The 25,189-nt window shown below is 45.5% G+C and overlaps 1 protein-coding gene, 1 long non-coding RNA gene and 1 pseudogene across 4 annotated transcripts; 2 read left to right on the top strand and 1 right to left on the bottom strand.

Moving 5' to 3' along the window:
* Positions 1-1,651: 1,651 nt before the first annotated feature.
* On the top strand, positions 1,652-15,932 carry LOC125517329 (uncharacterized). Of its 3 annotated transcripts, none has more exons than XR_015607700.1 (6): positions 1,652-7,523; positions 8,004-9,273; positions 9,356-9,400; positions 10,003-10,166; positions 15,070-15,158; positions 15,498-15,932. XR_015607700.1 is itself a non-coding variant. In XM_087527152.1 (3 exons), exons 1-2 carry the CDS (start codon positions 7,313-7,315, stop codon positions 9,257-9,259), a joined length of 1,467 nt encoding a protein of 488 aa, XP_087383278.1. In that variant the 5' UTR covers positions 1,653-7,312; the 3' UTR covers positions 9,260-9,273; positions 9,356-9,807. The 3 variants fall into 3 exon arrangements, 1 of the variants encoding a protein (XP_087383278.1); XR_015607699.1 differs by having other exon boundaries at positions 9,995-10,166; XM_087527152.1 differs by lacking the exons at positions 10,003-10,166; positions 15,070-15,158; positions 15,498-15,932 and having other exon boundaries at positions 1,653-7,523; positions 9,356-9,807.
* LOC147964536 (F-box protein At3g07870-like) lies at positions 13,104-13,668 on the bottom strand (annotated as a pseudogene).
* Positions 15,933-19,770: 3,838 nt separating the features above from the next.
* On the top strand, positions 19,771-20,921 carry LOC147964535 (uncharacterized). Its single transcript, XR_015609384.1, has 3 exons — positions 19,771-20,000; positions 20,205-20,564; positions 20,646-20,921. It is a non-coding gene; the product is annotated as an uncharacterized LOC147964535 (long non-coding RNA).
* Positions 20,922-25,189: the final 4,268 nt, after the last annotated feature.

Below are 25,189 nucleotides of genomic sequence, written 5' to 3'. Positions count from 1 at the left end.
TGCAGACACTGACGGTTCAGACCCATAGAAAACCAGGGCCACAATACAGACGAAAAAACCACGAGCGGCATGTGAACTGAAAGAAGCACTCCAGCCCACACCTGACATTGCGTAGGAGCCAACAGACGTCCATGCAACGACCACACCACACAGAACAACCCACGCCACTGACAGCAGGCCGTTGAACAAACCTGGGACCACTTGCAGAGTCCGATAAACAAATAAAACGTGTCGATCGCGAGCTGGTCTGCCCGATCGCTCTTGCCGTTCCAATCGCCCATTGCTTCGCACTTCGAAGTCGATGTGGCCAAGTGAGCACCGCGGACCAGCGTTGGCGTTCACACAACTAGCGCTCCCATTGGCCAAAACGAGCATTGACGTGGACACGAACTGGAGCTCCCATTGGCCAAAGCAAACAGTACACATCCTGCCAACGTGGACAGCGCAAGGAGGCGCCCATCTCCCAGAGCTTATTGTGTTCGATAGCTCCACCTCCCACGCGCATTTGTAGGCGATGGTACTAAATAAGCTGCGAGTGTGCAGTTTGTTGTCCATGTGACCGTGTACATTGTTCTTTTTTAGATCATATTTTTTTTATCATGTGACCGTGTACATTTTTTTAGGTCAATGTGACCGTGTACTTTTTTTAGGTGAATGTGACCGTGTACTTATAAGGCAGGAGACAAGCTGATTGGCTTTTTAGCCTTTAGAAGCCCAACAGGCCAACATATTGCACCATTATTACCAAGGCCAACATGTTGCACGTACCGTGTACTTAGCAAAAAGGGGATAAATAATAGAAAAGGGTATTTTGCTAGTTGTGATTTTGTATTTAAAGGTCGTGCTTTGAATCTAGAGGCGCACAACCTTGTGAAATTTTCTATCTCACTTCCACAGGGTCGCCATTTGTGGCTTCTATCCCCTCATGACCCCCTTTGTATCCCTATGAACATAGTTTCTAATTAATAAAGTATGAGATCCCTAAAAAAAGCAAACGTTAATTCTTTTATGGGCTTATCTCTCCACTTGTCCAGCACGGAAATCAACATATCCTTGGCGGCATTCTGTGAATGTATAGTCTGCATCTTCATAAGTATTTCCTTCGTCCGAAAATACTTGTTGTCATAATGAATAAAAAGGGATGTATTTAGAAAGAGCCATTCTTCTGCATATTTGGAGAACAATGATGTCATATAAAATAAAATACATATTTCATTATTACTCCCTCCGTAGTGATCTAAATGCTCTTATATTTCTTTGCAGAGGGAGTACTACTTATCAGGCGACCCATGGGCATGACTTTATGTTCATACCATACCATCACTAATTGGGTTATCCATCGGGCTTACGCATGGATGAAGATGACGACCCATACCACCCCATTCAGGTCGGTGCGGCCGCTCATGGGTTGAATTGCCGGATTAAATCCGGGCCATACGGCACGGCATGCTGGCCTGAGCTCAACATGGCCCGAAGCACGACCAGGCCATGCCGGGCTTGCCCGACCCGGCCCAACTCTCAGGATTAGCCACAATATATATATATATATATATATATATATATATATATATATATATATATATATATATATATATATATATATGCCCGCTTCCCTCTCGTTAGGGTTTCGTATTTCTCTCGGGGCGATCTGGTCGCCGCCGTTGAGTCTTGTCCCTTCCCTGCTGCTGGTTCCCGTCCCGTCTCCCTACTAGGAGTGACCAAGGGGCGCCCTGGGGTCGCCGCTCGCTCTTGGCCTGGTTCGGGACGCAGCGAGGTTTTAGGGTTCCACCTCAGAAACCCTATCTGTTCGTCATCGGGTCAGTGATCTAGATGGCTGCTGAGGGAGCTTCGAGCTCCTCGGGGATCAGCGATGTTGAGAAGATGATGCAGGAGCTAGGCCTCCGGGAGGAGGATCTGGACGACGTCGTCTTCGACGAGAAGGATGCTCCGCCGGAATCGCCAAGATGGGTAGCGTTGATAAAGGTCAATACAAGCAAAACCTACAGCCAGACCTAGTTCTACAGGAATATGCGGGCGGCCTGGGACGTGGCCCAAGAAGCGAAGTTCAAACCATTGGAGGACAATCTGTACACTGTCCAGTTCACATGTTTGGGGGATTGGGAACGCGTTATGCATGAAGGCCCATGGAACTTTAGGGGAGATGCGGTGCTGCTAGCTCCCTATGATGGTATTACAAAACCCTCGACGATCAAACTCGAGAGTATTGATATTTGGATCCAAATTCATGATGTGCCGGATCTTTATGCTCATCTGATCCAGCCCATGGCTTCTAAGGTTGGTGAGGTTCTCTTTGCTGAAACCCAGTCCCATGACTTCACCGGGAATTTTTATCGTGTCTGGGTACGAATCAATGTGCACAAACCTCTCAAGAATGCGGTATCCATGGTTAGAGAGGGGAAAAGGCAGATTTACAAAGTAAAGTACGAGCGGCTCCCTGACTGGTGCGCTGTCTGTGGGATGCTTGGTCACTTATACAAAGAACATGGTAACGGGATCCACCCACCATCTGCATTAGTGTTCAAGGAACTCAGGGCTGATTGGTTTATGAGATCGGGTAGAGGCCTTGGAGAGGGCCGCGGTCGTCGTGGTGGTCGCCGCGGTGGCCGATCCGGAGGCAGATCAAACGGAGGCCGATCACAAGATCGGGAGGATTTTGTCAGCGTGTATGGTTCTGGAGCAGGGCGTGGGTATCAATCACTGAACCAGCAAAAGTGGCTAGCGAGATGGACACTGACAACTTAACCAGGAAGAGACAAGACAGACAGGAGAAACACAAGAGTGGCTTAGCTTCTGTTGGTATGCCACCTGACACCGCTAGTGGCATGCATCTAGCGATTGTTCCTGTTGGAAGCAATCTGCCAAGTCCTCCTCCCCAGAGAGACCCGAAGAGGTCTAAGGTAGATGATGATGGTTCAGATGGATCGATTTCGGCCGTGAAGAATTTGGCGGGCTCCTTCGAGGAGCGCCGCCGAGCCCAATGAGTGCCCTATGTTGGAACTGTCGTGGCGCGGGCAAATCGGCGGCAGTTCGAGAACTTCGCGAGTTCGCGAGGAAGTTTGCCCCTGGCGTGTTATGCATTGTTGAAACACAGATAAGTGGTGTGCGGGTTGAAGCTTTTGCAAACACGTTGGGATATGATCATGCATATGCTATTGATAGCCAAGGGAGAAGTGGAGGTATGGGTATTTTCTGGAATAACACTATAGATGTTCAGATTTTAGGTGACTCCGTCTATCACATTGATGCTAGAATTCAGGAGGCTGGCCAAGATCCTTGGAGGTTGACCTTTGTATATGGTGAGGCTCAAACTCATTTGAGGAGCCAAACTTGGGATCTGATGAAAGGTTTATCAATTTTGAATGACCTTCCATGGCTCTGCATGGGGGATTTCAACGAAGTTCTATGTCCGGAAGAACATCAAGGTGCTGCTAATCGTAGTAATGCACAAATTCAAGCCTTCCGAGATACTGTTGATATTTGCAAGTTGATGGATCTGGGCTATCAGGGCCGCTTTTGGACGTTTGAGAAGAAGGTGAGGGGTGGCTCGTACACGCGCGTTCGCCTTGATCGCGCACTAGCAACGCCGAGTTGGATGGCAAGGTTCCCGCTAGCACACGTTAGCCATATCATGTCTGCGTCTTCAGATCATGGGCCTATCTTGCTGGAGACGGACTCGCAACAGCAACGATCAAACCAACAGTTCCGGTACGAAGTGATGTGGGAAACACATGAGGAGTGGTGAGACACGATCATATCAAGATGGAATGCGGTGACACCAGGGTATGGAGTTGGAGATTTTCGGGACAAGCTGCTCTCAATCTCGAAGGATCTCGCTGTTTGGGGTAAGGATACTTTTGGGAGCGTGCGAAAGCAAATTAAAGAAGCTAAATGCCAGTTAGAGCAGCTCCGGAGCGACCCGGCACGGACGGGGCCGACTCATATTGAGTTGAAGATTAATGAGAAGCTGGTGGAGCTTTATCATCGAGAGGAATTAATGTGGCGTCAGAGGTCGCGGTTGCAGTGGTTGTCATCGGGAGATAGAAATACAAAATTCTTCCATATGAGAGCCAGCATGAGGCGGAAACGAAATATGATCAAGGCCTTGCAAAACCCCCTAGGAGTGCTCACAGATGATCCGGCTGAACTGAGAATTATGGTGACAGATTTCTACAAGTCCCTATACACCACAGAGGGTGTGACCGGGATGGAGGAGGTTCTTATGCATGTCCCTGCGAGGGTAACGCCGGCTATAAATGAGGAGTTGTGTGCTCCGTATACCAGTAATGAGGTCAAGGCAGCGCTCTTCCAAATGTTCCCAACGAAGGCACCTGGTCCGGATGGTTTCCCCGCACATTTTTACCAGCGCCATTGGGAGATCTGTGGGGACGAGGTGACAAAGGTGGTTCTCAGGATTATAAAGGGAGAGGAGAGTGCAGAGGCAATTAATGACACTATCTTAGTTTTGATCCCAAAGGTAACAAGTCCAACCCACCTCTCTCAATTCAGACCTATTAGCCTTTGTAACGTGCTCTATAAAATTGCCTCAAAAGTCATAGCTAATAGGCTGAAGGTCATACTACCTGACATTATTTCCGAAGAACAGTCAGCATTTGTTCTCGGCAGATTGATATCCGATAACATTATATGTGCGTACGAGTGTTTGCATTTCATGAAGAGGAACTGATCAAAAACCAATAGCAGTTGTGCACTGAAACTTGATATGATGAAAGCATATGATCGCTTGGAGTGGGATTATCTTCAGGCCATAATGCTCAAGCTAGGTTTCTCGTCTGCTTGGGTGGACATTATCATGGGGATGGTGAAATCAGTATCATTTTCTGTGTTGTTGAATGGGGAAAAGCTAGAGCAGTTTAAACCCTCAAGGGGTATTCGACAGGGAGATCCGATCTCCCCCTACCTTTTCTTACTTGCAGCAGAGGGCCTGTCGTGCCTTTTGAAGTCCAGTTCTCAGTCATCTGCGTTTGGTGGCATCAAGGTGGCCCCTACAGCCCCAACTGTTAGCCATCTATTGTTCGCAGACGATAGCCTGTTGCTTTTTAAGTCAAGTGTGGAGGGAGCAGAGTTGGTATCAAACCTGCTGGGTACTTATTGTGGAGCCTCGGGACAGAGAATAAATCATGAAAAATCTTTTGTTTTCTTTAGCAGAGGTTGTCCAGATTCTCTTAAGCAAGGTGTCATGCAAAGACTAAATGTCCATAATGAATCTTTGAGTGACAGATATTTAGGGCTGCCAAACGAAGGTCGGTCACTCAAAAAATGGCACGTTCAAGTACCTTCGAGACAGAGTGTGGGAGAAAGTAAGAGGATGGATGCAGAAAATGCTTTCGGTTGGTGGAAAGGAAGTCCTCATCAAGTCGGTCGCACAAGCGATCCCAGTATTTTCAATGTCTTGCTTTAGACTTCCTAGAGGAGTTTGCGAGAGTGTAACATCCATCATACGGCAGTTTTGGTGGGGCAGCAAACAAGGAAGAAGGAAGCCATGCTGGGTCTCGTGGGATGTCATGACAAGGCCAAAGGACTTGGGGGGCTGGGTTTTAGGGATCTTGAGATCTTCAACGTTGCCCTACTGTCAAGACAGGCTTGGCGTCTTTTACAAGAACCGGACTCCCTAAGTGCTCGCATTCTCAAGGCAGTCTACTACCCATTGACGACCTTATTGGAGGCGGAGTTAGGCCCCCATCCATCGCAAGTCTGGCGAGCTATTATTGATGGAAGAAATGTATTGAACCATGGGATCATCAGGCGTATTGGCGATGGAGCAACGACCAGAATTTGACTCCATAACTGGCTTCCGAGAAGTGGCCTAATGAAACCTTTTCTGCCTCGGGTAGCTGATCCACCGCAGATGGTAAGCGATCTGATCGAACCAACCATGGCATGCTGGAGAGAGGAGGTAGTACGCCAAGTCTTTGTTCCCGCTGATGCGGAGGCAATCCTGAAGATCCCCCTCTGTACTAGACAAGTGGACGATTTTTGGACATGGTCGGGCGATCCGAGGGGCCGTTTCTCAGTAAAATCAGCTTACAAATTGATCCATAAGATGAAGATGGGAAGGGAGGACTGGCTAGATGAGGCCGAGGATATGTCCAGCGGAGAATCCAAAGGATGGTCATCTATTTGGGGACTGCAAGTTCCTTCAAAACTGAAAATATTCACATGGAGGCTGGCTCGTCATTCACTTCCTACCGGTGATGTTCTGCACCGTCGAAACATGTCATCATCGCATGTGTGTGCGTTATGCGGAGCAGATGACAACTGGCGCCATTCTCTTCTCGACTGTAACTACGCCCGATGCGTGTGGGCTCTATCAAATGAGGATATGGTGCAGCATATGTGTATGCAGAGAGACGAACAGGCAAAGAGATGGCTCTTTCTGATGAGCGAATCGCTTCCTCAAAAGGAATTCGCTACCATGATTGTCACATTATAGGCGATTTGGGCGGCAAGGAGAAAGATAATCCATGAAGGAATTTACAAAACTCCATTCGCTACTCATGGTTTTGTCACTAGCTACTTGGCTGATTTAAAGCACATACAGGAACCTATTGACAGGTCACTGACAACTCCAAGGGCTCGCTCTATTGTTTGGCAGCCACCACCGGATGATCATGTTAAGATTAATGTCAATGCAGCTGTGCCGCGTGCTGGTGGAAGGGGGGCTGTGAGAGCCGTTTGCCGCGATGCATCGGGTGTGTATTTGGGGGCCTCGGCAGTTGTTTTCAACAACATAGAGGACCCGGAGGTGCTTGAAGTTCTAGCTACCAGGGAAGTGCTGACGCTTGTCGATGATTTGTACGAGCAGAAAGTTTTCATCGCCTCGGATTGCATGGCAGCGGTGGAGGCGATCAAAGGAGGAACGGCAGTAGCATATGGAGCAGTGGTACATGAAATAACGGACATAGCTCGTTTTTTCTCTTCGTGTTCTTTTAGTCATGAATTTAGATCCTCGAACTTTGAGGCTCACAACCTCGCGAAGCATGCATTAATGTTGGGGACGGGCCGCCATGTCTGGTTAGGCCACCCCGGCGATCTTTTGTTCGTCCCTGTAAACATTGTGACAGTTGAATAAAAGTTTCACGAGTTTGTCTCAAAAAAAAAGCCACAGTATATATAATTAATACTCGTAAAAGAAATATTTGTCTTTGACCCTGCCTCTTTCCCCAATCCCCCACACTCACCACCAATCGAGCCAAGGAACTGGCTCCGCTCCTCGCACCCACCCAGGCCGCCGCAAATCCAGCAACCCCCCACCCCCCACCCCCCACCCCATATGCCCCCGCCATGGCAGCCCTCGACCTACGCCGCCGGCACGACAGTGGCAGCATCCCCCTGCCGCTCCTCCTCACCGGCCGGATTTCACGCATCCCCTGATTCGGATCCCCTTTCTTTCCTTTCAGATGAAGAGAAGACCATTGGAGATACTTCCACAGCTGCCCCTCCTATCTCCCTCGATGATGAGTTTCCGAAGGCCACAGCTATGGGTAAGCATACCTTAATCTGTCGCTCAACGATTAGAAAGATCCAATTTTTATGAGTTGTGTGTGTAGTGTTATTGAGGGGGGCTGTTTTTTTTTTCTCTTCTTTTTTTGTCGCAAAGATTCGATTTTGCTGGCAATCAACCGTACGGATTATATATTATTCTCATATAAAGATGAATCTGTTGGTTTCGTTCTGTGCACTCTGTTTCTACCAAAAATGTTGATGCGATTTTGCTGGCAATCAGCCGATTTTGCCGCGGCCGTCAGTTAACTCGCGCTGTGCTGAAAAGTTTTGTTTTGCTCTTTCAGTGGCTCAGTCAATCCGAATGATAGTAGAAATCGGCTTGCCAATTTGAATTGTATACTTGTTCCTTCGGTATCCCGAGTGGGCATTGTACACGGGCTTGTTAGCTTCGTTATATACATCTGCTTACCTGTTCTTTTTTCCTAAAAGAATATAACGCAAAATTTTCACGATGGCAGGACCTTATGCAAGTTCAGGCTGGTCAGACCTCCCCATCGACCTCCTGATCCGGATAGTGCATCTCCTTGAGCTCCCGGAGGCCCTTGCCTTCCGCGCTGTCTGCCCGTCTTGGTGTTCTGCATCTGCGGCCGCAGGCGCTGCCCCACCTCGCCGCACGCCGTGGCTCATGTCCTTGGCGGACGATCCTCTTTCGGTAGGGGATCAGCATCGGCGTGTACGTCGTGGGTTATGGGATCCTGCTGCTACTACTGAGCTCCGCAACCTACTGGATCCTGATAGAACTTTTCAGGTCAGCTTTCCCAGGGGGCAGGCTGTGGCCTGCTGCGGCGCCTCCCATGGCTGGTTAATCATGGCAAATGAGCTCTCGGATCTCGTCCTATATAACCCCTTCACCGCGGCGTTGATCCCGCTCCCCCCAATCACCGGTTTTGCGTCGTGCATCGAGGGGGTCTACGGAGATGAAGGGAAGATCGTGGGCTATCGTTACGGGTGTTACATGACGGAACATGTTCATGGTGTGCAGTCTCCCGGCAGGTGTTTCTACGACAAGGTTGTGCTGTCCGGTCCTCTGTCCACTTGTCGTGCCGTCGCTCTGGTCATCCACCTGGACGGCAAGAGGCTATCTTCTGCGAGGATAGGAGACAGCCATTGGCAACAAGTTTCAGTGATCCAAAGAAGCGGGGATAGCTTTGCAGATTGTATCTACCACCGCGGAAGGTTCTATGCGGTGACAATGGAAGGGATATTGAAGTCATGGGACTTTGGTGGACTAGACAAACCGAGGAAGAAGACGGTCATTGCCGGGGACGATAACGACATGTTCGACGACCCAGTTATCACTAGGTACTTGCTTTCGACACCTTGGGGTCATCTCCTGCAGGTGCGTGTCTTTCTTGACACGCTCCGTGGAAACAACGTCAGGATTGAAATAGACAGGTTGGACCTCAAGAGTCAGACAAGGGTAGCACTGAGCTCAGGGAAGGCCCTATGGGGACATGCGGCATTCGTCGGGCAGAATAGCCCAGGCATTTTATCAACCAAAGAATTCCCTGACCTAAAACCAGATTGTATATATTTCACAACTCCCCGCCTCAGAAAGCGCCGCCCTTTTGAGAATCGCCATAACCAATGGAGCGGCGTTAAGGTCTATGACCTGAAAAAACGGACGCTTGAGGCCGCTTTTCCGTCAGGTGGAGGTCATTATGGGACCATCTGTCCATTGGAAGTCTGGTTCACGCCCAGTCTAGTCTTATAGCCATGCTGCAACTTGTAAGTGCTATTTTGGTCCATAATTAAGTAGTGCCCCTAATGATTTTTCTGTGAGGTCTCACTGTTGTTATATCATTTTCAGGGTGGAAATCTGCCTTGAGTTGATGGGAATCCCCTTCTTTCCGAAGTGAGTCATCTGTCTCCATGATAATTTTCTCTTGTTTCTCTTTTGGCTATTTTCATGTGTTAGCAGCATGGAAGAAGGTTGCCAGCAACAGACCTATACCGTTGCTTCGCTCTGGTGTTGGTTTTATTATATAGTGTATGTGTTTGATTGTTTCAGAGAAAAGTGTTGCGTGACGTGTAAAATGTGAGTTCTGTGTAGCAGATCAGTGAGTTGTGTGTCACTTGTGTGAATGCTGGAGACCCAAGAGTCTGTACTATTTTGTAGGAGTAGTTGTTGCACAGGTCCTAGTTCAGAACACATGTATCAGGCGACCTGAATAGAGACCCAGCTCAATGTGGGTGCCTCTGGATGAGTGCTTGTTTAATCCTGAGAAGGAGATGTTGCTAATGTATGTTCTGTTGTGTTCAGGATGACAACTTGTTTGATCCTATTGTGTTGAGGATGATTTCTTTATGGCTCGAGTGCTTCATCAAATCATGTGGACTAGTCTTTTAGTTTTAAAAATTTCAGTCATCCTGTGCACTGATTGCTATGTTCCGATTACGTTTATGTATTTTTTTGCCTAGGAAACTATATGTAACTTGGCATGATCAGTGATGCAGATAGAACCACGATCTGAATATTCCATGGTGAGTGCACGGGCACGGAAGGAAGGTACGGTGGACCATAGCCATCCTGCACCGCTGCCACCGAGTGTGTCGCTCCTTGATCCACTTCAGTGCTCCAAAGCTACAACCTGCCTACGAAGTTTGGTCTTGGATAGTAGGTATGTGGCAGGATGGCTATTGTAGCAAAAAGAAAATCTAATTCGTGAAATCAATGGTCTGTGAAAAATGAAGTAAATCTGTATGTTACTAGAGAGAAATTTCAGAGTTTGAACTCAGGCAAACGATTTCAGATGATTTTAGTCTAACTGGCTTCAGAAACTGTGTTAAACTGAGACTACTAACTATGATTTTCCATCTTATTCAGGACCTATCTCATGATTTCCAAAGCATAATACCTTTGGAATCTAGTGAATATAGATATGCTGACCTCCACCTTATGTGTCTTATGTGTTTCCCTTGATTTTGTGCCATTGAGCCTAAACACAAGAGCTATGTATTTTGCAGAACCTCTGAAGCGCAACGCTTTAGTTTAATTTTTGTGTGTGGCCTTCGTATGGAATTTTTTTTGCCCTTTTGGTGCAAAGATGTGATTTTCCCAACAATCATATGGATAATTTTCAATAGCTGAATGCCCTCGCTGCCAGGTAAAAACAAGCTTGAACATATTTTGCAAACCGAACAAGGCAACCTATCCAAAGACATTGATAAATATATTCAATCTTTGAATAAACCTAGATTATTACTTGAACCCCAAAGAAACCAATATCAAATAAGTTTTGAGCATACAAAGTTGTTTCCTTGAATCATGAATCAGAATAGAAGTGAAAAAGTTGAACACATGAAAGTAAGACATAGCCCATGGCACACATAGCTTGATGCCACATACTTCAATCACATCGAGCAGATTTTGCATATTATATAGATTATAGAGTAACAGAATTATAGAACATACATAAATTAAAACACTAAAACACGTAACACAACTCCTAAAATTGTTGCTTGATTTGCAACTTCCTTCTTAACCTAGGCTCATCAGCACCACTTCAGATATTATGCCAGCTTCTCTTGGATTTGTGCATCCAAATGTCATCTTGGCATCGCCCACAAAGGTTTAACAATACAGAGCTTGTTTACTGACCAATCCAGCTGGATCAGGGAGTAATGCCTAGCTCTGATAAAATTAGCCCTTCTTTATGGAGGAAGTTAGTACAATTTCTGATTGTTTTAGACTATATCCTTATTTCAGTAAACTTTCAGCAAATCACTGTCCATTTTCAAAATTATATCATGACTAACCCAAACTAGTGCTCTCAAAGAGTACTGTAATTCCAAAATATCTTCCAAAGGTTGGCGCACATTTATGTATAGTAGAGTAATAGAAATAACAATGCACAAGATACTTTGCCTGGGAATCATTTTGGTATTGTAGGCAAAGCTTTTTCCCTGTCATGTTCATAAAGCTTGAGTTAGCACCACGCCACCAACAAAATTTCCAAGAAAGTGCTTCATCAAAAAAATCCAAGAAAGTGTTGAAACATACTCCCTCCGTTCCTAAATATAAGTCTTTGTAGAGATTCCACTATGAACCACATATGGATGTATATAGATGCATTTTAAGTATAGATTCACTCATTTTGCTCCGTATGTGGTCTATAGTGGAATCACTCCAAAGACTTATATTTAGGAACGGAGGGAGTATTATATGAGTTTTCCTAAGTACATTTGGATGAGAGTTTAATATGGTGATTAGTATGATGAGAGCTTGAGTTCACACATATGATTAATCAACTCATCATGGGAGGTTATAGGACATAGCTATGCTCGAGACCTTGGAAAAGCATGTAAAATTTTGGATGTTATCTTCTATACACTAGAGATCATATATATAGCATAATTTTTTAAAATATTGAACTTCTAAAACTTTATACAGTGCTCGAAGAAATGGTGCTCCAGAAAACTGATTTGTTCTCTCGAGACAGTGTGCACACCAATTTAAATTAAAGGAAAAAAATGACCATAAAAAATGTCCAGCAGTTGAGACAGCTGCAAATATAACATAAAATCACATATATTTTATGTTGGCATCTCTGTAAAAAGTAAGTGTCGATGCTCGAAAATGGCATGATTGCAGCACATATATTTTTTATTCCTTCAAGAGCATACTACATGGTTTTAGTTCAAATTTGAGCTTAAACCACGACACTTATTATGGAATGGAGGGAGTTTGCTATTCTGGATCTTTGTGATGTACTAGAATGATGCATTTGTGTTTGGTATTACAGTGAATCAATTGAGGGGATGGTAAGGACATATACTTAAACCTTATTAGGTTGGCCGTTACAAGCTGTTAGACGAGACTTTGTGAATTCCAGTCTTGATGAGAATTAGCAAATCAATTGTTTCTTTCACTTCGAAGCTGTGATGAAAGAGCGAAATAACTTTACAGCCTGGGGCGTAGATAATATAAAGCATGTTCACAATACGAGCACACAAAAAATCTATCATTTCTTTCTTGGGCAGAATCAGAGGGCTAAGCATTGCACAGAACGAACCAACAGAGAGAATGCATCTTTATGAAAACCAAATCTTCAGCATTGAACTTTTCTCTTAAATTTATAAGCAGTGATATTTAGCTCGGTGCACATCTAAACCTCTGAAGCGCTGAACCTTGTGCTGGGATAGGACATCATACAAACTCGTGATCGCCAGCATGCTAGCTACTACTCCCTTCGTAAACTAATATAAGAACGTTTAGAATACTAAAATAGTGATCTAAACGCTCTTATATTAGTTTACAGAGGGAGTACTATATACAGACAACTCATTATGCATTACGTTCTCTGGAACAAACAAGTGCATACAGAATTTAGAAGGAAACACCCAAAGCAAAGCACCAGTTAGGCATGCAGCACGAAACATCTTCCGACATGGTTGCTAAGTGATCACAGGCTCGGCGTGAACCAGACCTCCATAATGACCACCACCCGACAGAAAAACACCCTCCAGCTTCCGATTTCTCAAATCATAGACCTTCACACCGTTCCATTGGTTATGGCGATGCTCGAAAGCGTCCCCCCTGAGACGGGGAGTCGTGAAATAGATACAATTCGGTCTTATCTCAGGGAATTTGTCGACAGACAAGAGACCCAGGCTATTCTGTCCAAGGAACATAGACACTGTCACTCTCGTAACAACTGTAACGATAGCCCACGACGTTCCCTTCATCTCCGTAAACCCCCTCGATGCACGATGCAAATCCGGTGAGCGGGAGCGACGCCGTGGTGAAGGGGTTATAGAGGACGAGATCCGAGAGCTCGTTTGCCATGATTAACCTGCCATGGAAGGCGCCGCAGCAGGCCACCGCCTGGCCCCAGGGAAAACTGACCTGGAAAGTTTTCTCAGCATCCAGGAGGTTGCGGAGCTCAGAAGTGGCAGTAGGATCCCATAATCCACGACGCACAGGCTGCCGCTAAGGACACGAGCCCTGGTGTGCGGCAAGGTGGGACTCTGCCGGCGGCCGCAGATGCAGAACGCCATGACGGGCAGACTGCCACTTCTGAGGAGACGAGGGCCTCGGGAAGATCGAGGAGACGCAGTATCTGGATGAGGAGGTCGATGGGGGAGGTCCGACCAGCCTGAACTTGCACAAGGTCCTGCCATTGTGAAAAATTCACGTTAAGGACAAAAGAACATTTTGCGAGAGTGGAGTTCTCACCGTTGGTCCAGAATCCAGCTCATAGGGATATGTGTAGCGAGCAAACCATTAGCAGGCCTACTGTTTTGCTAAACGCAGGGGCTGGGCCTAGTCTGTCGCTATGGCTATAGGTTTGATTCCCCTAGTAACGACATGACCTGTCGGCCTGTGTTGAATAAAAACAAGAAAAGGGCTGAAAAGGACTCGTCGCCTTGAAGCTCGGCGTCGTCAACATATCTGTTCCCCACACTCCTTCCGCCTTCCGCTCCTGCTTCGCCCCCGCGGACGTGCGCTCGCCGGAGACCTCCCTCTCCGACGTCGACCTCGACGCCTCCCACCAACGTACGTCGTTCGCGCACGCTTTCCCTGAACCTTTTCTCCAGTGGTCCCTGTGTGTGCTCTCCTGATCCAAGATGCCGTTTTTTCTTCTTGTAATTTTGTCGCTTGATAGTATATTGTTCGTCAACCATGCTTGGTGAACGCATACTTCAGCTTTGTACTCAATTGAATTGCTTGTGTACTAATGATAGGAAAGAGTCCCCCTCGTACAGTCGCATGTGTACGGCAATAAGAATACAAGATGCATTCTCGTCTTGAGCTTTAGTTTAATCAGACGTCTGTCCTTCCATCAGTTTGTACTTTCCTAATTACCAGTACCCCTCTAATCCATATTAATTGTCACTGATTTAGTACGTATTATTTTCCATCTGTTCCATTCGATTTGTCGTGATTTGATCATGACCGGAAACCATATTGGTCGAAATGTTGTCATCGTTTGCTAATTCTTTCTCAGTTTCACAAAGTAAGAAAACCCCCATCATATAAAGTACCATTTGCTAATTCCTTCCCTGTTTCAAGAACAAGGCATGATATTACTCATAATCATAGTTTTAAATAGCCGGCTATAGCCCCGCTATAGCTGTTTGAGGGTGTTGCCGCTAAATGATTTCATGTACAATTTGCCGCTGTAGCTCCGCTATAGCCCGCTATAGCCCAGCTATAGCTGTTTTTAAGGGTCGCCGCTAAATGCCATAGCCTGCTATTTAAAACATTGCTCATAATAGCCTTCTGGATCGATGTAGCCCACGCTATTACATACCTTCACACCTACTCTGGTAATATCCTAGACCTAGAGTTATTCATCTACGAGTATTATATATCTTCTCGTTTGCATTTTGATTTTGAATTTGTAAGGTTATTTGGACCAAAAAGTCCACATTTTGTTGTTTTGTTCTTGCATATGGAAGTTTCAGCAAATGATTATCAGGTGGTTAATATTTGGTTCTGATCAGAAAAGCTCCCATAAGAAGACTTTGAAGTTTGAAGCAAGATCACTTTAGAATTTAATGTGGCACTTGTTTTTGTAGTTCACATATGATGCTGCAGAGTCCTTCAGGGAAGAAACAGAGTACTATCGTATCTGTTGGCTGCTTCCGCTTAGCTTCAGATGGAACATGTAAGCTGAAACCGTATTCAATATTTCTGAATTGCCATCACAACAACCAACGCCTAGGATATTTTATAGTACTAATAGGAAATAAGACTATATTTGAAATGTAATTTAACTCTCTAAACGAAATTTGGACTAGTATTATAGTTGCTGATAGGAGAGCCATCATAACTGGAACTATAATGTGGACCACATTATGTCAAATATCTCGATCCAAAATGGAGGAAGTATGATTCGTTGCACTATTAGAACTTGATCTGCATATGCCCAAAAAACATGTATGTCCTTTCAAGAATCACTAAATCACTAGCAATTAGATCCTGACCATATATTTCACTCATACAGATCAGCCAGGGACATCCAGGGTGGGTTGCGAGCATAACGCCAACACTCTTGGTTGAAGGTAGATGAGGCTGTAGTGATTTGTTTCCAGAAAGATGAGGAGTCTCCGTCAATGAAGCTATGGTTTACCATCATAGCCTAATCTTGGTTATATGGTAAGGATTTGAAAGCAAATGGTTAGAAATGCCTCTCTAAAACTGCTGAACTATATCCCAAAAGGTCTTTTGTATGGCATACCCATTATCTAAATCTGGGCACTGTGTCGTTGTCTTTAGTCGCAGAACTTTAAATCTTTGTCGTGTCCGGCTGACCCGGTATCTAAATTTGGGCACCGAGCCATAGTGTTTGAATCCTTGAACCTTCCATAATTTTGTAATGTGTTCTATGTTGCAAACATCCGAGAATAATGACATGAAAAATAAATGCTCCTGCTTGTGATGTTTCTGTGTATATGTCCATAATAAAATAGTCATACATGTCCTACATAAGTACATGTGGTGCATATAAATTACACTGATCCAAATTCGAGACATATAAGCAACAAGAACATGGACCTGATACAGCTAGTCTGACTGTGCACACTTGTACCTGGTACATATAAATTACAATGATCCAAATTCGTGACATATAAGCAACAAGAACATGGACCTGGTACAGCTAGTTTGACCACACACATGTACCTGGTACATATAACCTCTGTACATGTACCTGATACGTATGGGTTGGTTTATTTTGTAAGTGTGGGATGTGTATGACTATATACTGGATTTTTTTTAGTTTGGATGACAAACTTCGCGAGGGAAGAACTAAAGATCACAACTTGTTTCTGGTACATCAACCCAGACCAAATATACATGTACCTATTACAACCAACGAACAGTACTAGGACTTAGTACATATGGCCTCCAAAAGCTTAGCCCTACCTAGTACAGTAGGTGTACATGCAACAATAGCAAACTAAGCATACATCACCCAAGATAGTAGTACTATTAAGAAGAGCAATCAACATGAAGACGAATGTTTTCCGTTGATCAATGTGGAACTCATACGAACATGGTACCGCCTTCTTGCACGTCCCCATCTACATCCACATGCTTCTCGCATTCGTCGATGTTGAACAGAGACAACTCACATTATGCTTCCCCATATGCGGCGTGGTCGAGCAGAGGCGGCAGCGGCGCTGGTCGGGGGGGGGGGGGGGGGGTTGGGGGTGGAGATGAAGGGGTGAAAACAATGTGAGTTGGACGTAGTGAATCCGACTTACTGGTTGGGTAGTTTTTTTACTAGCGGTGGCCTAATGGATAATGTTGTCATAGGCCTAATGGGCTACGCCATAGAAAACGATAGCACACACAAAAAAACTAAAAAATGTCTATGGTGTGCAAGAAACATCCTAAGCCGTGGTAAGCTCGTATCAATGTCATGCCAATTTGTCCAACACCACTACTATTTGAAAAAATAGTTGTGGCGTTGCTGGAAATCGGTGCGCCATTTAGTTGTGGCTAGCACTTTTTCCACTAGTGTGTATTCACCTGACACAACCATACTTTGACTTGGTACATTCAGTCGATACAATACATTCAGCGAACACAACCATATTTGGACCTAATATATTTACCCGACACAACCATATTTCGACATGGTATATTCATTGGACACAACCATACTTGGCCCTGCTACATTCAGCCGACGTAACCATACTTTGACCTAGTACATTCAGCCGACGCAACTATACTTGGACATGGTACATTTACTCGACACAACCATACTTGGACATGGTACGTTAACTGAAAACATACATACTTACTGCAACGTTCAGTCGACACTATCATACTTGGACATGGTACATTCATTGGACACAAATATACATGGACCTGGTACATTCATCACACAAACTATACTTGGACCTAGTACATTCAGTGGACAAACCATACTTGGACCTTGTACATTGAGGTAACACTATCATACTTGGACCTAGTACATTCAGCGGACACAACCATACCTGAACCTAATACATTCAACCGACACAATCATATTTGGACCTGGTAAATTCAACCGACGCAATTATGATTGGACCTGGTACATTTACCCGACACAACTACTTTAACCTCATACATTCAGCACATGCCATCGCACGACAAGTGCTATGAGCATCTACAAGCCACAGATAGCAAATTTGGGCCCTCAAATTCCTGTGGATGCGCCCGGGCATAACATGGCTAAAACTTGTACTTGGAACCCGCGTTTTAGTAACCGAGCGAAATTCCAAGCTTCCGCGCAGTCCCGCGTTTACCGGTCCCCCTTGAGAAACACTCATATCTAGCAAAAAATCTTGAATAATTTAATTTTTTTGAATTCAAACTCTTACAGCATAGTTAAATATAGGCCATCTCATGCCTAACAAAACTGGGTGTGGCTTGGTGGTAAAGCGAACCTTCCCTCTGCTAAGAGACGCCGGTTTGACTCTAGACTCTCACGGTTTTACTTTTTGAGGTTGTAAAACTTGAAAAAAGCCGCCGATTTGTAGGAGTAACACGGGCTCGAACGAGTGAGCAAGAGCCAACTACGGTCGAATAGCCACCAAGCCAGGGCAAGGTAGGTGGTAATTAGGAGTTAAATAACTATCTATATCGATTTCAAAAAATTTGAATTCAAAATTTAATTAATAAATTCCGTCCGGAATTTCACAGTTACCGTGGTAACCGCAAATTCCGATGCCTCTGGTACATTCAGTGGACACAACCATATTTGGCCCGGCTACATTTAACCGACGCAACCATATTTAGACTTGCTACATTTAACCGGCACGACCATACTTGTACCTGATACACTTAACCGACGCAACCATACTTGGACTTGGTACATTTACCCAGCACAATCATACTTGGACCTGGTACATTTAGCGGACACAACTATACTTGCATCAGGTACATTTAGAGGATAAAGCCATACTTGGACCTGGTACATTCAACGGACACAATCATACTTGGACCGGATACATTTAGCCGACGCAACCACACTTGAACTTGCTACGTTTAACCGGCACAACCATACTTGTACCTGGTACACTTAACCGACACAATCATACTTGGACTTGGTACATTTACCCAGCACAGTCATATTTAGACTTGATACATTACAACTATACTTGGACCAGATACATTTAAAAGATAAAACCATACTTGGACCTGGTAAATTCAACAGACACAACCATATTTGGACCTGATACAATCAACGGACACAATCATACTTAGATCTCATACATTCAGCCCACACAACCATACTTGAACCTAGTACATTTTGTCGACGTAATAATACATACACTTGGTACATTCACTAAAAATAAACAAACATGGACCTGGGACATTAAGCGACACAACCATAGAATAGCCAAAATAAGATTCCTATAAAGCAAAATAGATAGTTTTCACACACCTAACAGAATAAAGGAAAATGAAAAACGGTTTCTTCATGTGGGTATTTCGCGACTTACACGACCGCATTACCTTCTTTTGTTGTGTCCCAGACGATATGCACCAGCTTTCACCTTTTCAGCATGAAAAATGTGCACCGATGGCTCTCCTGTAACTGTCGACCTGAATGAAACTCGCATGAAATAAAGTTGTATTGAATCTAACCGGTCGAACACACTGCTGAAACAAATTCGTTCTCAATAATACCTGACCAACGTATCTTCGACGCCTGTGTTGTTTCTTGATGAAATTGTTCAACGGTGATGGGTCACGCCTCTCATAGGATATCAAAGCCTTGTCACGGGTTGCACCCCTAATGGCGAATTAAGGCATAGCATACCAGCGATTTTATGACACAAAGCGTTCTCATAAAATCTGCCTACTATTTGTGTCGATGGCACTGATATGATTAAGTATTTGTATCTCCACCGATCATGCATGCGAGGCTCTCATGCATCGGCGGACCAAAAAGCATCACAGCTAGCTACGGCTTGCAGGCTGTGTAGCTACCAAAGACAGGATGTAACCATACAGCTTTAGAAAAAAGTCCACATTTCAACCCTCAACTAACCACGTGTTTTGATTTTCAATCCTGATTTCTAAAACAGATCATATTTAACCTTCAACTTGTCACAGGGTCCAGATTACTACCCTTGACTCAGTTTGGAGCTGGTCAAGCAGTTTTGACCCAGTCAAAGCTGACTGGGCAGTCTAGTCACTATGCCACACACGCATCAATCGGACCCTATCCCCACCTCCCTCTCTTTCGATCACCGCCACACCACACACCCGACCCAGCCCACCCCGCCGCCGCCACCGCCTGGGACGTGAGGAACACTGCCGCCCGCGGCCACCAACTCCACCGTCGGCGACCGGAGACTGGCGGTGCCGCCACACCGCCGGCAGGTCCTCCTCTCTTCACCCCACCCATGTCCACCCTGCCGCCACCTGGGTTGCAAGGGGCGCCGCTGCCCGCGGCCACCACCTCCACTGCCGGCGACCGGAGACCGGCCGTGGCCCAACACCACGGCAGGTTCACCCTCTCTCCCCTCCCTTCCTCTCTCCCTACCTCCCCCCTTCCTTCCTCCGTTCCCCTTAGGTTGTTGCTGTTGTTGCTAACCCTAGCCGCTGGCGAGCTGCTACCTAGAGCGAGATGTTGCTGCTGCCACCGCCGGCGTGTTTCGATTGCTGAAACCCTAGTAATTTATATGTTCTTTTGTTTTTTCATGTCTTGTAGATTGACTGGATCCTCTGGATTTCTTGGTTGTGCAATTCCATTTCAATGGTGCATTTGTGCGTGACGGTCAGATTTTGGAATATGTTGGAGGCAGGGAGGAAATTGCTCATGTCGAGCGGCGCACTTTGTCCTTAGACAGTATCATTGTTAATCTGAAAGTGCATTACAGTGTTGCTCGACGAGACATCATGCAAAGCAAGAAATGGCACAGGGAGTTCAAATACACCAACCCAGCAGCCTCCTGTGCAAGGCCAAGGTCCTGCTAGAAGCAAAGCATCATCAGCTGCTTCCAAACAGGCTGCTGCAAGCCAAACAACAACAAGCAGCCAAGCACCATGCGCTAGTCAAGGTCCAGATATGGTAAGCTATCCATTCAATATGTACGAACAAACCTGATTACAGTACCATGTATATAACTAACATTTGTCATGTTTCTTATAGCCTTCAAGGCAGAGCAGCACTAGGCAGAGCAAGAGGAAGGCCATAGAGGAAATGCCGGCACCTAACCAAAAGAGAATGGCGCCAACTAAAAGTAGCAGTAGGTCCAACAACTTCTCTGAAAATATAATTAATGTGCAAAGAAGCTCCAATGTTAATGTGAATGTATCTACCGGCAATTCTAGCGCTAGAGCTAGCAGCAAAGTTGTTAAGGAGAGTGTTAGTGCTAGTGCCAGGGGCAAGGGCACGGGCAAGCGCAAGTATGCAGGGATTCGAAGCCTGCTCACGTCGCTCTGACTGGCATCAAGGCCGTCGAGTTGCGTTTGCTCTCGAGCGTCAGGCCGGCATGAAGACCGTTCTAGTACGGAACCCACGACGATGACTTTAGATGGGGCCAAGCGAGGTGACGAGTACGTGCACAAGTCCGGACGAGTGCAATCCTTCCTCGGATTTGGCATAGGTTTGCGGGAATTCGGACGCTCGGACACGTCCACAGATATATACGGGAATCATTTCATTTGACACCACCATCGTTGGCCACCGTCGACCACCCGCCCCCTCCTCTCGCCAGCCGTGCCATCACCAAAAATAAATTTTAGGGAAAGTCTTTATGGGAATCAAGAAAACACCTCATATGTGAAATTCCCTAAATTCTATGAACACCAAATCAAGTTTTGTTTTTGTTTTTACAGAAAACTATCATATCAAAATCTTGTAAAGTTAACCAAATATTGCAGAGTACACGCAAATAGTAAACACATAATTACTTTAATCTATACTACCATATCGGTTCTGGTTTATTGGTTACTTCCTAATTTGTACTAAATTTTAATTTTCAATTTAATCAACAGAATATAAGTTATATGCCATGAAAGTTATATTAGTAGATGCATATTTGTAAAAGTTTCAATAATATAATTTTTGTTACATATAAAATATATTTTGTTAGTCAAGTTTCAAACTTTGACAGTTTAACTCAAAATGCGAGCAGGACTTATAAAATCAGACGGAGGAAGTATTTCTCAATACGGAGATGAGACATACTCTATATGGAATTAGCATGATGTAAAGCAATATACTACCTATTATTAATTTATAAACTATGCCTCTCCTGCTTGCTGAAGGGCAATGGATGGCTCTACTCTATGTTCTTGTCAACAGTGCGGTACCACTCACTACTCTCCGTACGAAGAAAAGAACGGCATGCACTGCCCATATCCGGTCCACGCCACGACGATGTTCGGTCCAAAATCAAACGACATCATCTAGAACAACTGATAAAAGGAGACCATTACCGTAACAGGCGCCATACGACGAGCATGCGCGTTCCCCGTCGACGCAGATGAACAGACAACGATCCCTCCTCTTGCAAGTGGATGGCAATTCCAGGCTGCACGTTCCCCATTCTGACGCTGTTCCACTCTCGCCTTCACGCATCCACGCCACGCCCTCACCGGCGGCGTGGCCGCTGCAACAAACCACTACGCTAATGGTGTCTGAAGATGGAAGCGGCAGCGAGATGAAAATGCTAATGGCATTGAGCAGGCGGAAAGGAGGGACCAATCTGATAATGGAGAGTGTGGAAGCTGAACAACACGTGGCGAACGGGAATCTCTCCTGATACGAACGGGCGCATGCAGCGGTCATTTTCATCCATCGCGTGTGCAGTCAAGGATTCCTGACAATGCCTAGACCTGCGACACTGTCTCTCTGCATGCTACCCCCACGTCCCGTCGCTCTTTGTCCCCTTAAAACACATGTCCTTATTACTCTAATGCTGAAACACTTCTGTACCTGCTCAGTGTCCGGCACGAATCCTCATACATGGACGCGATTACAGGGTGCCGGGGCACCCGGGTGTCGTCGCACCTTTCCGTATTTACATATACTCAACCTATTCGTGGTGATATCAATTGGATCATCAGAAATCAAAGATTCAAAGTGAGTAAATCCGTTCAGGGATAAGAAGATCAATCTGGCCCCGTAAAAAAGAAAGGAAGATCAAACCGGAGATTGAGGACTTGGATCTGGAGCACCACATCATGCCATGGTGGCGAGGATATGGCTTCAATCACCAGTGCTTCCCTGACCGAAAGTAGTATCACCAGGAGAGGGACAAGATCAGTGTAGCACACATGCAAAAACATTGTCAAAACGAAGATGTTGTACCAGGTGCCTAGTGACTCCATAAAGATGGAGAATCAGCCCACACACGCGAATTGCGCTGCCGGATCGGATCGTCCACCGTTATGTAGATCAGGGTGGCGCACGTAGCTGGCGCTGGCGAAGAGGGTTGCAACAAACCGCAGGGATCACGGGTCGAAGCTTCGAGTCGGGCTGTACACTAGCTCGTAGGTGGACGGGGTCGCGAGCTCGATCATGGAAGGGGGTGGCGAGGTTGATCACGGTAAGTTAATTTGGTAGGTAGTGTCATGCACCTTAAGTAAATTATTATACCGTAAGTTAATCAATCAACGACGTACATGAAGGTATTAACGTGATTAGTGGAATATGCAAAGGTTTAATTAATGTGATTGAATGATGTATGGAAAGGTTTAATTAATGTGATTAAATGACGTATGAGAAGGTATTAATGTGATTGAGCGTGTATGGTTAGGTACGGTCAAATAAGGCTTGGTGAGACAAAAAAATGGCTGGACGTAAAAATCAATGGAGGGACATGATTGGAGGGGGTGAACCAATTGATGAAGAGAAACACTACTCTTTTATTAAGTAGTAGAGAAATGTTGACTAGTATTATCAAATATTGATTCGTTTCCATAGATGTGGTCCTTAAGGGTGTGTTTAGTTCAGGAACCAAGTGGAATGAAATGTCATGGTTTCATTCCACTAGAATGGGTCGGTTCCGTCCTTACGTTTGGTAGAAGGAATTCAGAGGAATGGAATGGTTACATTTGAGTGTTTGGTTTTTGAGATGGAACGGAATGGATTTGTTATCACACCATTCAAATATTGACATCAAATACAAAGAACACACATATACAGAGGTAAAAAATCATGTAAGTGCAAGAAATTCAGGAGGTAAAAAACCAGATGGGATCTCGCTGAGCGTCCTGGGGACGATGAGGAGGCGCTGCAGGCGCGTGCAAAGGGGGGGGGGGGGGGCGTGCTGTGACCATGGGCGGGGAGCGAACGCCGGCGTAGGAGGAAATCGATGGCTGCGGAAGCCATGGCCGGTGGCGCAGCGACAGGAGCCTTCACCTGGCGCGGAAGGAAGGGTCGGGAGAGAGAGGAAAGGAGGCAAGGGCGCGACGGTGTTGCTCACCGTCGTGACGGGGGCGGTCAGGGGAACCTCGGGAGGAGGGGCAACGGCGGGGTTGGGAGGAGGGGCTAGCTCGGCGGCGTGATTGGGGGAGGGGATCGGGGCGAGGGAAGCGAGGGGTCGGGCCGAGATGAGGGGCCGACCTCCCGTGCGAGCCGTTCCGCGTGGTACTGCCGATTCGGAGGAATCACTTGGTTCGGCATATCGGGGGTATATTCCCTCGCGGGGAACCATTACTTTCCCTCTCGCTCGCGAACCAAACGCTGGAATCGGTGCCAGGTACGGGACCGACCCGTGACGTTCTACTTAATTCCACGAACTGAACACACCCTAAAGGTTGATTAGGGATCATGTGATTGATTTCTTTTCATAATGACATTACTAAGTTTAGCACATAAAAACTGAATTAAGTAGATCAGTGGGATAAAAATCAGTTTAAACAAATTGGTGGGAAATAAAAAATCGGTGGGGGAGGTCTAATCGGAATGGAGGTGACGCTACCAACTCATCCATGGCATATAGGTATGTGTCGATTTTGATAGTATGCTAAGTACAAAATAATAGGTTGGTTGTTGATGAAATGAAACAAGAAAAAAGAAACCAAAAGACAGAACATAGAAAAAACGAAAAATAAAAACACGTGCATGCATCAAAAATTTGATGTCTTGGTAAGATTTTATTTGATTCGAGTTGGCAACGCTACCAACCTTCCTTTCAGATTAGAGATTTTGGCATGTGATTCACTAATTAAGTGGGCATTTTTTCTATATCTCTAGTATTAAAGCGGAGTTAGTGTTTGTACATCACAAATTTGTTTCGTCTAACTGGTTTGGAATAATCTAAATCAAATCGGTGCTTTCCAATCAAATCTGATCAAAACCATGCGCTGAATTAATTTACCGACGGGAACTTCTCCTCCCACTGAACGCACATCACCAGAAGGCGGAAAAATGCAAGCACCAGTGTCAAGTCTAAAACGTGAACTCTGGTGGGATGACAATACCACTGTCTTTTTAATCATCTAAACACAAAAAAAGATATGCACATTTATTCTACAGATTACCCGATTTCAAGGCAAGGATATATGCACAAAAATGTGCAGTAACTTCATGGTATCCAAAACCAATCTAGTTTGGGGTCCTAACCATGGCCTCCAAATCTGGTTTGCTCACCGGGCGATGTGTCAAGGACATGATTCAATTGCGGTTTTTTCTTCCCAGAATTTGTTTAGTGTGTTGGTGTGTGAGGTGGTGTGTTTGTTAGT

This window comes from Triticum urartu, chromosome 6A (genome assembly GCF_056163025.1).
Source record: "Triticum urartu cultivar PI428250 chromosome 6A, HENAU_Tu73, whole genome shotgun sequence".
NCBI lineage: Eukaryota > Viridiplantae > Streptophyta > Magnoliopsida > Poales > Poaceae > Triticum > Triticum urartu.
This window is presented reverse-complemented; position numbering and strand designations above follow the sequence as displayed.